Here is a 14,323-nt window from a genome sequence, read left to right as displayed (position 1 = left end):
AAAATGCAAAATATAAATCAACTAATTAAATATATTGGTTTAGGTTTAGGGAACTAGTTTCACCACTGACAGGGACCTAACGGCCGTCCTTGTCCTCTCTTCAAAAGTGGTGCTGTCCACAGACTACAGTACTTTTTCCACCACTGACAGGGAAATAGATGACTTTACGAATTAAAGGGAACTTAGTTTCATCATTGAAATGGAAGTCATTTTGCCGCTGATATGGAAGATATTTCTCTAATAAAAGGGAACAAATTTCACGACTGGCAGGGTATTTATGGCCATCTGTCTCTATCTCCAGGTGAATTTGAAATGAGTTCCCAATAATAATGGCAGTGAGGGTCTTCATCAGCAGCCATGTCTGAGCTGGATCCAAACATGCTGCCAAGAAACCTTTTTCGGCTGCAGACATCCGTCAGGGTTGGAACGTAGATCGAGTGATAAATCAAGAGTTTCTCCTCCAGGCTCGGCTCCAGGCTTTGTCTAAATATGTTGATGACCATCTATCAGAAGCCAAAATCAACAAAAGCAAAATATTTTCCTGCTCAGACCTGCTGAGGTCTCTAACCATCTGATTAAAAGTTCACCTTGTCTACCTGTGAGCATTTTTATCCCATGGCCCATATCCTTTGCTGACCTTAAAATCTGACTTCAGTGTTTAAACTAAGCACATCTTTGTTCCAGAGTAACACGCTGTTCCCGTGAGAGATCTGTAGTGAGCTGTGTCTGCTGTCACAATAGTTCATAACACAGCGGCCTCATCATGTGGCACAGAGAGGACTTATTTATCTTCAGTGTGTTACAGGCCGTGAATGTAAACCTTTCCAGCAGCAGGGCCCCAGCAGACTCCCTTAAAGTAGCAGCAACCGCAGACTAAGCAGTTTTGAAATCAAGTCCAGCATGTGATGTTCTGCTTCCATATTTGTCCAGGACTGCGCAGACGATGTTGAATCCAAACCGGACTGTAAGCAGCAGCAGCAGACAGACGAGGAACCGTCACTACTACAGTTCCTCAAAAGTAAGACGTCTTCTTTTCTTCTGTTCCCTGTCTGATGACGCTGCAGCGGAGGCAACTAAAGGATATCCACAGTGAACAGGGGTCAAGTGTTTCACTGTCAGCACTAAATCAAAGAGACTCCCAGCAGCTTTGGTTCTGACATCTGCGTTTTAAGAGTGTAACATGTTTACAGTACACCTGCTTTCTGTCCTTAAATGATCTTCTTAGCTAAAACTCTGCTACACAACAGGATTTATTCAGGCACACGACAGTAACAGAGTTTAAGCACCAGAGTGAATGACTGATAAACTAATGATTTGACTTCCACGCCGTCCGTAACTGTCCCTCAGGTTTTCCTCGTATCGCTCTGCGAACGCTGCGGAGCCCCATCTACCTGCTGGTGGTTCTGGCCCAGGTCAACCTGGCGGCGCTGCTGGCCGGCCTCGCCACCTTTATGGCCAAGTTCATTGAGAGACAGTTCAGCCAGACCGTCTCCTTTTCCACCATGATGATAGGTGAGAGTGCACACGAGTCTGTGGAGTTCATCATTCATTACACGTGTCGTACCAGTGGTGTCAAACTGATGTGATATGAAGTTAAACCAGGAACGTTGGGATTAAATTAAATTGACATGTTTGTCTTCCTGCTCTCTCAGGAGCAGTTTGTATCCCGCTGGCAGTGCTGGGCACCGTCCTGGGTGGAGTCCTGATGAGGAGGTTGAATCTTTCAGTCAACGGTGCCAGCAAGTTGTGCACAGCTGCCATCCTGATCTGCTTGTTCTCCGCCACGCCGCTGTTGCTCATCGGCTGCCCCACACAGAAGGTCGCCGGAGTCTTTCCTCCGAGGTAGCTGCACCGTCAGTTGATGTGCAATTACAGAAGCAAAGTGAACGAATTTCACCACTGCCAGGGAACTAATTCTGCTACCGACAGGAAATGAACTAAAAGGGAAGGGAACTAATTTCATCACTGAAATGTAATTAATTTAGTCACTGACAGGGAACTTTTCATTTCACAGCTAAAACTTCTGACAGCAAACTAATTTTGCAGCTGACCTAAAATTACTAATAGGGAACTAATTTAACTGCTGACGGTGAATTAACTTGACTCTCTTGAGATTTTTCAGGCTTATTTAAAAGGATAGTTCTGCAGTGCAGAATAAATATGTAGCTCCTGACTTTTGTTGCTGGGGCCTTGTCCTTGCTTGAGTGAAACAAAAGTTAACAAAACTTTTGTTACTTTGATGCCACAGAAGAACAGAAAAGTGCACAATGATAGTGAAGATGTAAAAACATTTGTGTCACATTTAAGGGCAGTTAGAAACACATTTCCTTCTTTGAAAGGTTTTGTAACAACGGACCCTGAAAACTTTTTGTGTTGTTATGTGTTTGTTTTCAGCTCGGATGCGTTGTCGTGCAGCGCTGGCTGTCGGTGTCCTCAGGAGGCCTTTAACCCGGTGTGTGGTTCAGACGGAGTGGAGTTCAGGTCTCCCTGTCACGCTGGCTGCGTCTCCATGGAGGCCGACATCAACAACAAAGCCACAGTAAGAATTATTTTATCACTTCACGCTGAGATTGTCGTGCATATTTTCACCTTTCACACATCCTGTTGTCACTTGCTCTGACGACACAGAGCTTCAGAATGTTTTTTTTGTGGGTCAGAACTCATGCCTCCATTATAAATTCATATCGCGTGCAGTGACACAGAACCAGTCAGCTCTTAATTCGTCTTCTGCCAGTTCCCATTTACTCACTGAATGCTCATGGTTCTTGTGAAAGTGGATGACGTCACATCTTGTCTTTTACTGAATACATCTTTGTTTTATTCAGAGCTGCAGGCAGCAAAGAGTTCATCCTCTCTGCTGCTTTGGCTCTTTTAGATATAAACTATAATCGACTTTCTCCCTTCACTGCACTGTCTCTCCTACTGTCACACCCTGTTTTTGATTTGACTTGGATTCCCTTTTTTTTTATTCAACCAACACGTATTTCTGTGGAAGTGTTCTCAGCGAAAACAAAGCATTAACATGCAAAGTGAAACAAATGTCGAAGCCAAACAAAGCTCCCTGTGTGACCCTCAGTGAGTCGAGGGAGTGAAAGCTGCTGGAAGCTAAAGTTCACTGACAAACTATTTCAAACACTTAACTGTTTAGATGGATGGATGGAAGGATGGATGGATGGATGGATGGATGGATGGATGGATGGGTGGATGGATGGAAGGATGGATGGATGGGTGGGTGGATGGATGGGTGGATGGATGGATGGATGGATGGGTGGGTGGATGGATGGGTGGATGGATGGAAGGATGGATGGATGGATGGATGGGTGGGTGGATGGATGGATGGATGGATGGATGGGTGGATGGATGGATGGATGGATGGATGGGTGGATGGATGGAAGGATGGATGGATGGATGGGTGGGTGGATGGATGGATGGGTGGATGGATGGATGGATGGATGGATGGATGGATGGATAGGTTCCCACACATCCAGTTTGACTCAGTTTCTGTCACTAAAGGTCCATTGTGTGGATTTAGGGCCACCTAGTGGTGAAGTTCCAGATTGCAACCAACCACCTCGTCTCGACCTTAGACCCTTTCTTCATCAGAAAAACAACCCGGTTGAGAATGAAAGCAGCTTATTACGACCCATATACATGTGTGTGTGAGGAGGTGGGCTCTAGTGGCTGTAGTGAAGGGGAAGTGTGGTTTTAACCAAACCTCCAGGACGAGCGCCAGGCTTTGAAGCCAGTTTTCATCGTGGCCAAACTGTGTAATTACATCGTGATGTGATGCACAAAGTAAAGGCCTTTTCCCATAAGCTAACATGGTGAAAGAAGGATCTGTAAAATGGTGGATCATTTTTTTTAAAGCTCACAACCCCCGTGAACGCCTTGTCTCACTTTAATAATTTGAGCCATTCGGTCCATTAAAATTCAGAAAGTCTAGAAGAGCCGCACAATTAAATGATTTTATTCCCATTCAAGTTAGCCAGACGCTAAACTCGAAGTTAGCCAGCTCGGTCAGCGGGAGGCTGCGTCCAGATGTATTATAACGTCTTTGGTTTTAAAACCACAGTGTCTTTCCAAACCTAACAAAACTGCGACTGTACGACGTAAGTCTGGTAGAAACGAAGCGACGGTCACGTTGCTTTTGGAAACAGCAACATGTGAGTTCAGGAGACGCTGACAATCAACCTGTTCAGTCATTTAGGTGTGAGGATGTGCTGCAGCTAAAAACACAAAACACATGGAAGGCTCTCTCCAGAGCCAGTGTCGGTTTGTCCATTCTGGGCTACTGTAGAAACATGGCGGACCCTGTGGAAGAGGAGCAGGAAGGTGCTTCCTGACAATCTGTACATTAGGGTTTGATGTCTTTGTTCACGTGGAAAATGTGTCCTGATGGTGGCGCTGGAGGAAAGATCGTGTGTCCCTTAAATCCTGAGGAGTCTGGTGGAAAATCCATCAGAATTTTACAAATAATGGTGAAAATCTCAGACCATCAGAGAAAAAGAAACATTTTCATTTTAGTTACCAATCAGTTAAAGTCAGGATATGATTTCAATGTGAACGCTACTTTCTGCAGATCTGAAAGTGAAACTGAAAAGTCCTCTCACAGTTTCATCATCTTCCTGACAATGAAATTAAATGGAAACACTTAAGATTGTAATCTTCATGGTGGCACTAAGCCTACATTTTCCTACTTGAAAATGAAAGTTCAAGTTGGATTTCAGGTTTATATAACTGGCCAGGTCGTGTCCAGATGTTTGCAGCAGCTCCAGAGGAATTTCTTTCTAAAACCTCACGGGTGAAGTGAGCGTGTTTTGTAGGTTGGTCATTTTTATGACAACATTCAGGGAGGGGAAAGTTGTTTGACAGTTTGAACAGTGACAGACGTTTACTCATCTCCAGTTTACTTTCACTGTCTCTTCTCTGTAACTGACAGTCACCAGTTCAGTCACTCTGCGACAACAAGATAAGACCCAGACTGAAGTTTGAGTAACTGAGGAGGCATGAAGAAAACCAGACACGTCTGAAAAGTGACTAACGACACACAAACTGTGTGAGAAACCAGGTTCATCACTTCACCAACATCCACATCACAGTCTCAACAACTTCTGGCTCAATTTTAAATAAACATGCTGATCTTTCAGGAGGATACACCATGGCATCACTTGCCTCACTCTCAGGACAAACTTTACATTTTTAGCTCATTGTTGTTTGACATGATGTGTCTGTAATGACCTGCTGCCATAAGGTAGATTATTTTTCTAATGAGTTCAGTGGGCAAAGGACGACAGTCCAAGACGTGAACTTGGGATCCTCGTCCCGTCCTAACAATACAATGTGTGTTTCCGTGGCCCGGCCATTAAGCTTCAGCTTTGGCCCCTGCTGTAGGGGGCGCTGTCTCCACCTGTATCCTGACGGTGTGTGTGTCTGTTTGTGTAGAACTACACTGAGTGTCGTTGTGTCAGCGGTCTCAGCTTCGCCCTTCCTGGAACCTGTGGCAGCGGCTGTTCCCACCTCCTCCTCCCCTTCATGGCTCTGCTCGGTGTCACCAGCTTCATCGCCTCCTTCTCACAGACGCCCTCCTACATGATGATACTCAGGTATGAGAGCATGAAGATACAAAAGAAGCTGCATGTGTTTTCTTAACTTCAGGACACTGACACTTTCATTATTTTAGCTCCGGAGGTCACAGTTGCTCCCTCATCATCTCGAGTTCTGACCCAGTTACACAATCACTTTGTTTCTGACTGTTGTAGAAAAGCACAATGGAGGAGCGGCTCACAGCTGCAGAACATTAAAACAAATTCCAGATGGTTATGAAAGAGCTCCAGCTTTCTGTTTGAGGATTACACAAAACTGAGAGCAGTGAGATCAGAAATGGGAGTGGGGTTCATTTTTCTTTCTGATTTTGAATCAGTGACTGGAAATGGTTTAATTTCATCAAAAACGTTCTGGTGTGATGCTCCAGACTCCGTCAGAGATCGGAATTTCCTAGAACGTCTGTCCTCGAAGCGTCCCAGGTACGTCACGCCGAAAGGGAACAAAGCACTTGGCTGACGTCTCTTTGGCGAGCGTCCTGAGTGAATCCTCAGCTGAGCAGCAGCTTCCTGACACATGACATAACAGACGTCACTATACATTTTATTTTACAGAAATGTTATACTTTGAATCAAATCCAATCATTTCATTCACTCGCCTTATGATAATACCGTCCTCTACAAATACGTTCAACCCACTTCCCATGAGTGCCACCATTGTGCCGTCAGACAGCTGCTCCCTCATGAATCAGGGTGGATAAACGTGACGAGTAGAGGCGTTACATTGTACTTCCTCTAGCAGGAGTTGTCTGGAACGCAGCACTACTTAGACTGATGATAAACAACGTGTTCAGGTACACATGATGCCCGTCTTCTTCGTAACCTGCGTCCTTTTGGAGTTTCGGTTTTGCACATCCTCAGAATTACACTCAACGTGTCTGAAAGATACAATATGCAGCTGAACGTCAGGAGCAGTGTAGCGGCAGTATGGGGACGTGACACGGTGAGTTAGTGATGCTGCATCACGTGATCCTCGTCACATTTCATGAGCTGAGAAGTCGTTCCTCTGACTTCATGTCTGAATGTGGGAGCAACATGGACGACAAAGAGAACATGTTGACAGCCGCTCAAAGAGCAAAGGAAACGATACAATAACTTTACAAGACATGACTCTGGTAAAAGTTTCTTATCATCAGCACAACAACTGTTTCAGCGTCAATAAGACGTCAACTCCGCCACTCGTGTACCAACATTTCCTCCGACTTTCCGAGTTGTTGTTCAGACTCACACGAGTTCACATGAGATTTCCCAGTTGGAACAATGTTTTTCTGATATAGGGTCCACTGGCTCTATGTGCGGGCAGGTATGTAAACAACTACGTTCACTAAGCTGCCAGCTGTCACATCGTTTATGTTTTCCTGTTCCACCATCATGGTGTTTGAATGAACCGTCCTGTGCTCCGTGTCACAGCCTCTGCTGACGGTGTTGATCAGCAGCCAAACTACATCTAACTTTTAACTACTTGTTGTTTTGCACCTGTCGCCTTCTCATCACGTTATGTGTTTCACAAAAGTTCACAAAACCTCTGACCCAGAAACACAAAACACAAACAGAAACAGAGACTTGAAATGACTCAATACCAAATCAAAACTCCTTTGACTGCATGTCATCATAGCGACTGTCAGTGCTGCCTTCATCAACACTCAGCTCTGTTTCAGCACGTCTGCAAACCAAACACACAAGGATGAACGCACACACACCAACAGAAACAGAAACACTCAACCAATCAGCATCTTTCTCTCACGCGTGTGTTGTTTGTGTCTCTGCTGCAGGACGGTGCCCACAGAGGACAAGTCGTTTGCGGTGGGAGTTCAGTACATGTTGTTCAGAGTGCTCGGTGAGTCAACCAGTCCATCAGCAGTCACCGAGTCACATGTAGTTCCCTCAGAGCTTTGAGCAAGGCACTTCAGGTCTGTGGTTTAAAGGTACAGTTCACACAGAAAATGTAAACTCAGTCATCATCTCCTCCTCCATGCGGATGGAAAGTCAGGAAAAACAGAGCTGCAGCATTCTGCTAAACAACTGAAGCAGCTAGAGACTTGATTTAAAACAGAGAAACAACCAAAGAAACATCAGATGTCTCCATACAGCTCATCAAGTCTCCAGAGGCCCTGAGATCAGAAATTGATTTTTGAAAATACGTTATTTACACCCTTGAAAGGAGGAGTCGAGAAACTTCACCTGACTTTCCATCAGCATGGAGGAGGAGATGATGGCTGGATTTACATTTTGGGGTGAACTGTTCCTTTAAAGTCTCAAACCTGCTGAAGGCTGCCTGCAGTTTATTCACTGATCTAGGCTAGAACTGCTTACAAGAAATACCAGTCATCATTTGATCATGAATAAGTGTGTGTGTGTGTGTGTGTGTGTGTGTGTGTGTGTGTGTGTGTGTGTGTGTGTGTAGCGTTCATGCCTGGCCCGGTGTTGTACGGCAGCGTCATCGACACCACCTGCATCCTGTGGGGCAAAAAGTGCGGCAAACATACTTCCTGTCTCTACTACAACCTGGACCGCTTCAGGCAGAGGTGAGTGGGTCAGAGCAGGTGACTTTACCTGCGCAGGTCCGGGATTGTGATCCTGGGTCATTTTCACCTCGGTCGGCCTACATGTGTTTACATTTGGCTGGTTAGCACCATTAAATATATGTTTGCAGTATAAAAAACACGAACTAGCCCTTTAAATAACTTGAAACGACGCTTCAAAGAATCAGGGCCAAGGGCCGAACGCCACAGAAACAGGAAATGACATTTCCTGTTGCCAGCGACTGGGTTCAGTCCAATCACAAACAATAAAGGCCGTTCCACCTTTTGTGTCATCTGAACTGTCGCTATGATTTGACCCTTGGGGGCCACCGTCATCACAACCAAAGAAATTTTATTCATATGAACAGAAAATATTATAATACTATGAAATACTATTTTAGGGGGACTCCTGTCCCGCAGCAGCTGTTAGATATTTGCATTTGAGAAACATGCAGCTTGTTGTGGTTTTGACCCTGGAAAGTCCTGGACCGTCCTCAGACGTGAGCCTGGAGCTGCTCCACAGCACCAGAACCGCTGTGTGTGTGATCACCTGTGTGTGTTTCTGTGTGCAGGTTTCTGGGTGTGCAGGTGGTGTTTGTGTGCGGCGGTCTGCTCTGCTTCCTGCTGACGGTCGTGGTCCTGCGCAGGAGGGCCAGACATCAGGAGCCACAGCCGGAAAGAAAAGGCGGGTACGAGCTGGTGAACGGAGAGAAAAAACCGGAGAACATTTCGTCCAAAGAAAAAGAACTGAAGGGCATCAAGACCTGAAGAAACACGAGAGAGGACGAAGGGAAAGAAAGACAAAGAGAGGCTGAAAGAGGAGGAAAAAGACGAGGAGGAGGTCAGAAAGATCGTTTGAAAGCTGGAACCAAAGCTGTGAGTCAAGTGTTTCTCCTTCCTCTCATGTAAAGGACCAGTCCGCCTGCATAACGAGGGCAAGATACTCTGTGATATTTTATTTTTATATCTAATACTCAACACATAATCTGCAAATATTTTCCAGTGGTGGAAGAAGTATTTTCTACTCATCTAAAAGCAGAAACAACACACAAATGTGCTGAAAGTACCAAAACAAAAGGCACTCTGTGCTGAGTGGCCCGTTAACAAACAATTAACACGATGATTTATTGGATTATAGTTATTGATGCATTAATGTGTTCACTTTTAATCGCTTTAAAGTTGCAGCTGGTAAAGGTGGCGCTGATTTTAGCTTCTTTCTATGAGACTATAAAACTAATCACAACAGATGAGAGCAGCCACACGCAGGAACAACTATTCTCCGTTTTGGGTGAAAACAATAAAACATAAATTACAATTTTATTTACTTCCCCAAAGAGTGAAGGACAGTAAGAGAAGAGCTCTGTGGCTTTAAGTCGTCCACAGAGAGGATGAAAATGGTAAACTGTGATCCGGCCAGTCCATACGTGTCCGTCTGTGTCAAACACCTCATCACAGGTTAGTTAATGATGTCATCGAGTAAATGACATGTGAGCCGATTGTGTCCGTAGATGGAAGTGAAACAGAAAAGAGCCTTTGTGAAGTTGTAACTACAGTTTTTACTGTGAAAACATAATGCCGACCATAAAACTGCTGTTTTTAGAATGGAGTTTGGTTTACCAGTCTGTCCACTGGACAGAGCTCCAGGAGCAGAGGCTGTTTTATTGTTCATAACACGTAAACTGAGCTGAGCTGCCTCCAATAATGAAGCTCGTAAACAGCATAAAGTCACGTTGGAAGTGGAGCTGAACCGACCCGTTCTCACCTCCTCGATCACGTAATTAAACACAAAAGGTCGTCGGAACAAAGACAGCGGTTCTGTTTCACCACAGCGATGTGATTAGTTTACATCAGACAGATTATACACTGCTCAAGATTAGTTTGGGATGTGGGTGCGTACATGCGTGTGCATGGATTTGCAATAAAAGTCAAATGAAATGTGACAATAAATATTCAGATATGTCACAGAATAAACAGTGAAACAGTAAAATAAAGAGTCTTAATGACAGAAAAGTTACCTGGACATCATCATCCACTGTTTCTGTCAGTTTCAGATCAACAGCAACGTTAAATGATTGTTTGTCCGGTCGTCAGATTCTGGCTCCTAATAGCTAAAAATCCATACGGTATTAAACCAGCAACATTAAGTCCTCAAAATTTGGATTTACCATCGATCAAATCAGACGGGCTGTTTTTACCCAAAAAGGGGCGGGGCATGACATCGCGCCACGGATGAGCTGCTCTCATCTATAATCATAGTCCTCGTAATCCTAATACATCGTCTGTTGATTTTACTTTGTATTAATCTGAATTATAACATAAATCGTAACTGAAAACTGTAGAAAGATGTAGTGGAGTCAAATTATAGAGTACAAATACCTTAAAATTGTACAAGACTTGAGTAGATGTACTTAGTTACTTCCCACCACTACATGTTTCTATTTGGGTTACTGGTGTTTGTACATAAGCTAATCAATAAACTGTGACATTAATGAAACATATACTCATATACTGTTTTTATACGATGCAGTGAGCCCGAACAAACAAGCGCCTCCATTTTTAAATGTTGGTGCGATGATTAATAAGCTGCTTCCAAACCTTAAAACAACACGAGGACACTGTGATCAGGCTCGCAGCTACATTCAGGAGATCATGTGATCATGAGAATCCATCTTCCATCTGGTATTTAGTATATTACATAAATCTATCGGTGAACCACTGGGCGTGTCGTTAGCTAGCAGCAGCGTGTCGTTAGCTAGCAGCAGCGTGTCGTTAGCTAGCAGCAGCGCGTCGGTCCGTCTGCTTCTTTGATCCAAACTGAAATATCTCACCTGTTGGATCGACTGCCGTGATTTTTTTTCCATTCATGATCCCCTCAGGATGAATTGTGCCGCTCGTTTCTTCCTTCGGCACCATCATCAGGTCAAATCAAAGGAAAGCTACAGAAAACTGGGCACCAGACGCCTGCAGCTGGTCTGTTTGGGTCACGTGACCCTGTTTTGGAGGTCTTAGTGAGTCGTTGTGTGCGAGCCTCCAGGACGAGCGCCAGGCTTTGAACCAGTTTTCGTAGTGACTCAAATCGTGTAATGACATCATCACTGGCCCAAAAATACTTTTCCCATAAACCAACATTGTGAAAGAAGCGTCTGTAAAATGGTGGATACATTTTTGAGGGTCACAACCGCCTGGACACGACTCGTTCACTGTCAGAACTCGAGCCATTCAGTCCAATAACATTTAGAAAGTCTAGAAGAGCCGCACGATTAAATTATTTTAATCGGAAGTTAGCTTGGTCAATGAACGGGGCTCCGCCTCCAACGTTGTGTCCAGATTTAATATAACGTCCTTGGTTGCGTGACATCATTTATTTCCTCCCTCGCTCTCATTTCCTGTCGTATCTCAGCTGCCAGCTGTCGAATGAAAATATCTCCAGTATGAGCTGTAAAAAGATCTTCAAGAGCTGAAACCACAAACGCCACATTATTCTGTGAAAACACACTTCACTCGTCACACTGTGGGAGATGTCACACTTCCATGTTTCACAAATGTGTCAACATCTTAACATTGACTGTGAATTTAAATGTGTCTCTTTCATGTTGTGTTACGTGTTTTTCTCCCCGGGAGCCGAACGGACACTCAGCCGATGTAAAACCCTTCAGATCAGTCGGGCTCGTGGTCAGCGGCGACACTGTCTTTGTTTTTTTGTTATTGTTGAATTCATGTCTGTCATTTTATACATGCATTGAAACAGGGCTTTTATTTTGAAAATAACAATCATATATATTTTGTAAAAACATTTATAAAAATCTGTTTAGTTATTGGGGCTTTTTTCGTTCTGATGAGCTGCAGCAACTTTTACAAAAATCACAATGAACTTTGGACCAAACGAGTGAATCAGTTCTGCTGACAGACGACACAGAAACTGTCTGGACCTTTTTTTTACAAACACGTCGTTTCTTCCTGCTTTATCTTTTGTCTACTTTAATGAAATGATGATTGTTGGAGTTACACTCACTGTGAATTGTAAAAGTTGACTTTACTTCTAAAAATCGAGGAAACTGAGGAGCTGAAAATGACCAAGAAAAGTAGACTTTTAAATTTAAGTTAAAAATCTTTAACAATTTAAAATTATTATTCTTCTTTACTCGATTTGTATTAAGTCAGATCACTTTGTGTTGTTAAATGTTTTTCTTCCTTTCTTGTGTAAATTCTACACTAGTTTTGTTTCCTTCACACTTTTTCATGAAAAACGATGTTTTGTTGTATAAATTGTATCTTTCTGAGGCCACAGAATGAAAAGGAGAAGTTGAGCCCCGAAACTCTGAGAGACAAAGAAACAACAGATTATATCAGAGCCTGCCGGTCATCAGAGACGTCACTTACTGTGAGAGAGGCTCGTGTTAGCCAACGGGCTAATTATATTAGCATCTTTTCCTCTGGACTTTACTCTGCTGTGTCCTGGTTCTCCTGCTCCTCGTTCGGAGGTGAAACTCGTTATTGAGGTCGTTCTGCCTTTGATGAATGTTTGTGAATCTTAAACTGAGCCGAGAAACGTGAAGCCGGTCTGAGTGAACTTTAATAAACCTGAATAAACAGATGTTTGGTTTCTTCATTGTGGTTTCTGCTGCTTCTACATCACGACTCTTCTCACATGAAAGTTAAGATGATTTATAAGATGATCCGGTATTAGTACAGCAGCAAAGTAAAGTAAAGCCTCAGTAAAAAATAATAAATAATTTAAAAAGCAAGATATGATCAAGAAATGATCCAACACGTCTTCTTCACATATAAACACAAACTCTTGATTCTTCTGATGAACAGCCGTGAAATCAGAGACAATAACGGACATTAACTGTGTCTGTGCTCCTCTGACACAGTTTGTGTTGTGAGGAAGTTGTTCGTCTCAGTGTGTGAACACTGCTGACAGCGTTAGTCTGGACGGGACAAACTGAAAGAAAACATGAAGTAAGTCAACAAATAATTAAGATGCACATTTTCACAAAACTAAAATATAAAGTCAACACTGTTTTTCTCCCATTTTTCATGAGTTCAGTAAACGATGACACTTTTTTTATGTACACAAACAATCTCATCTTTATTCAAACGTGACCTTTTAACGCGCTTTACAAACAAGAAGCACAGTTAGAATAATAGAAGAAGGCAGAGTAGCACAGTGCCTTTACATAAAGAAAGGACAGAAGGTCAGAACAACATCACACATTCACTCAGTCAGTGAGATCTTCTGTCTCCTGTGCAGAGACGATCCTCCAGCCGACAGCTGAGGCGGATCAACAGGCTGATTGAACAGGTGGATCAGTGACAGGTGTGCTGTGGACCGTCACAATAAAAGGACGCTCGTCCACCAGAGCAGCTGAACCCAATGATTGTTTCACTTCTGGAAGGGTCTCTGGTGACGTTGGATACTTCTCACTGAAATATTCTCTCTAGTCTTGTGATGGTTTATTATCACTCGCTGACAGATGAAATTAAACGTCTTCTGAAATTTTAATATAAAACATTCCTGAGCTCTGATGGATTCAGTCAGACGTGTCGAGGCAGCAGCTTCGAGTCGTTGTTGGTGAAAACTACGTCAACTCTGTTGATTGTTTTCTGCCACAGGCTCAAACATGAAGCGATCAGTCTGACAAACGTCACACAACATGTTGGAGGTTCATCCAACAACCCACAATCCTGTGAGAGCAGTTACACAACTTATCTTTTGTATCAAATGTTACAAAACCACTGATACTCCCAGTGTGAGAGCTTTAACAGTCATCTTCCTGCAGGAATCTGATATCTTAAAGTCTTCTCAATGAGAAACCTGAAGAAAGACATTTTTTATCATTTCTAGCGAACTGTTGTTTCAGGAAGCAGAAGTTTCTAACTGAAGAGAACCTGGAAGGAGATAAACACGAGTGCTTCAATAAAAAGACAAAATAAAGAACATGAATTGATTTTAAAACAGGAATGGATGAAGAAAACAAACCACCTGACGATCATCTCAGAGAGAGAGACGACTTACATGCAGTTCAGTGACGTAACACAGACTAACCAGATTATTAAGATCATCATCATCATCATCATCATCATCATCATCATCAATAACTGATTGAACCTGATGCCAGAGAGACAGACAGGAAACAGTTTTTCAGCATAAAGGACTATTTCATCATAAAGACGAGTGACAGTCTGTTGTCAGAAGGA

General features: G+C 43.3%; 1 protein-coding gene across 4 annotated transcripts in view; it reads left to right on the top strand.

Moving 5' to 3' along the window:
• slco2b1 (solute carrier organic anion transporter family, member 2B1) overlaps positions 1 to 12,716 on the top strand; it is a 60,354-nt gene extending 47,638 nt beyond the window's left edge. For all 4 annotated transcript variants that reach the window (XM_084373586.1, XM_084373587.1, XM_084373585.1 and 1 more), the window contains 8 exons: positions 931 to 1,018; positions 1,348 to 1,512; positions 1,653 to 1,842; positions 2,395 to 2,539; positions 5,443 to 5,603; positions 7,373 to 7,437; positions 8,005 to 8,125; positions 8,695 to 12,716. In XM_084373586.1, coding sequence (XP_084229712.1) covers positions 931 to 1,018; positions 1,348 to 1,512; positions 1,653 to 1,842; positions 2,395 to 2,539; positions 5,443 to 5,603; positions 7,373 to 7,437; positions 8,005 to 8,125; positions 8,695 to 8,890 — 1,131 coding nt within the window. In that variant the 3' untranslated portion in view covers positions 8,891 to 12,716. The remainder of the gene's footprint in view (positions 1 to 930; positions 1,019 to 1,347; positions 1,513 to 1,652; positions 1,843 to 2,394; positions 2,540 to 5,442; positions 5,604 to 7,372; positions 7,438 to 8,004; positions 8,126 to 8,694) is intronic.
• The last annotated feature ends 1,607 nt before the right edge of the window (positions 12,717 to 14,323 follow it).

Source organism: Pagrus pagrus, assembly GCF_965226575.1.
Source record: "Pagrus pagrus genome assembly, chromosome: 14".
In the NCBI taxonomy this organism is placed as follows: domain Eukaryota; kingdom Metazoa; phylum Chordata; class Actinopteri; order Spariformes; family Sparidae; genus Pagrus; species Pagrus pagrus.
This window is presented reverse-complemented; position numbering and strand designations above follow the sequence as displayed.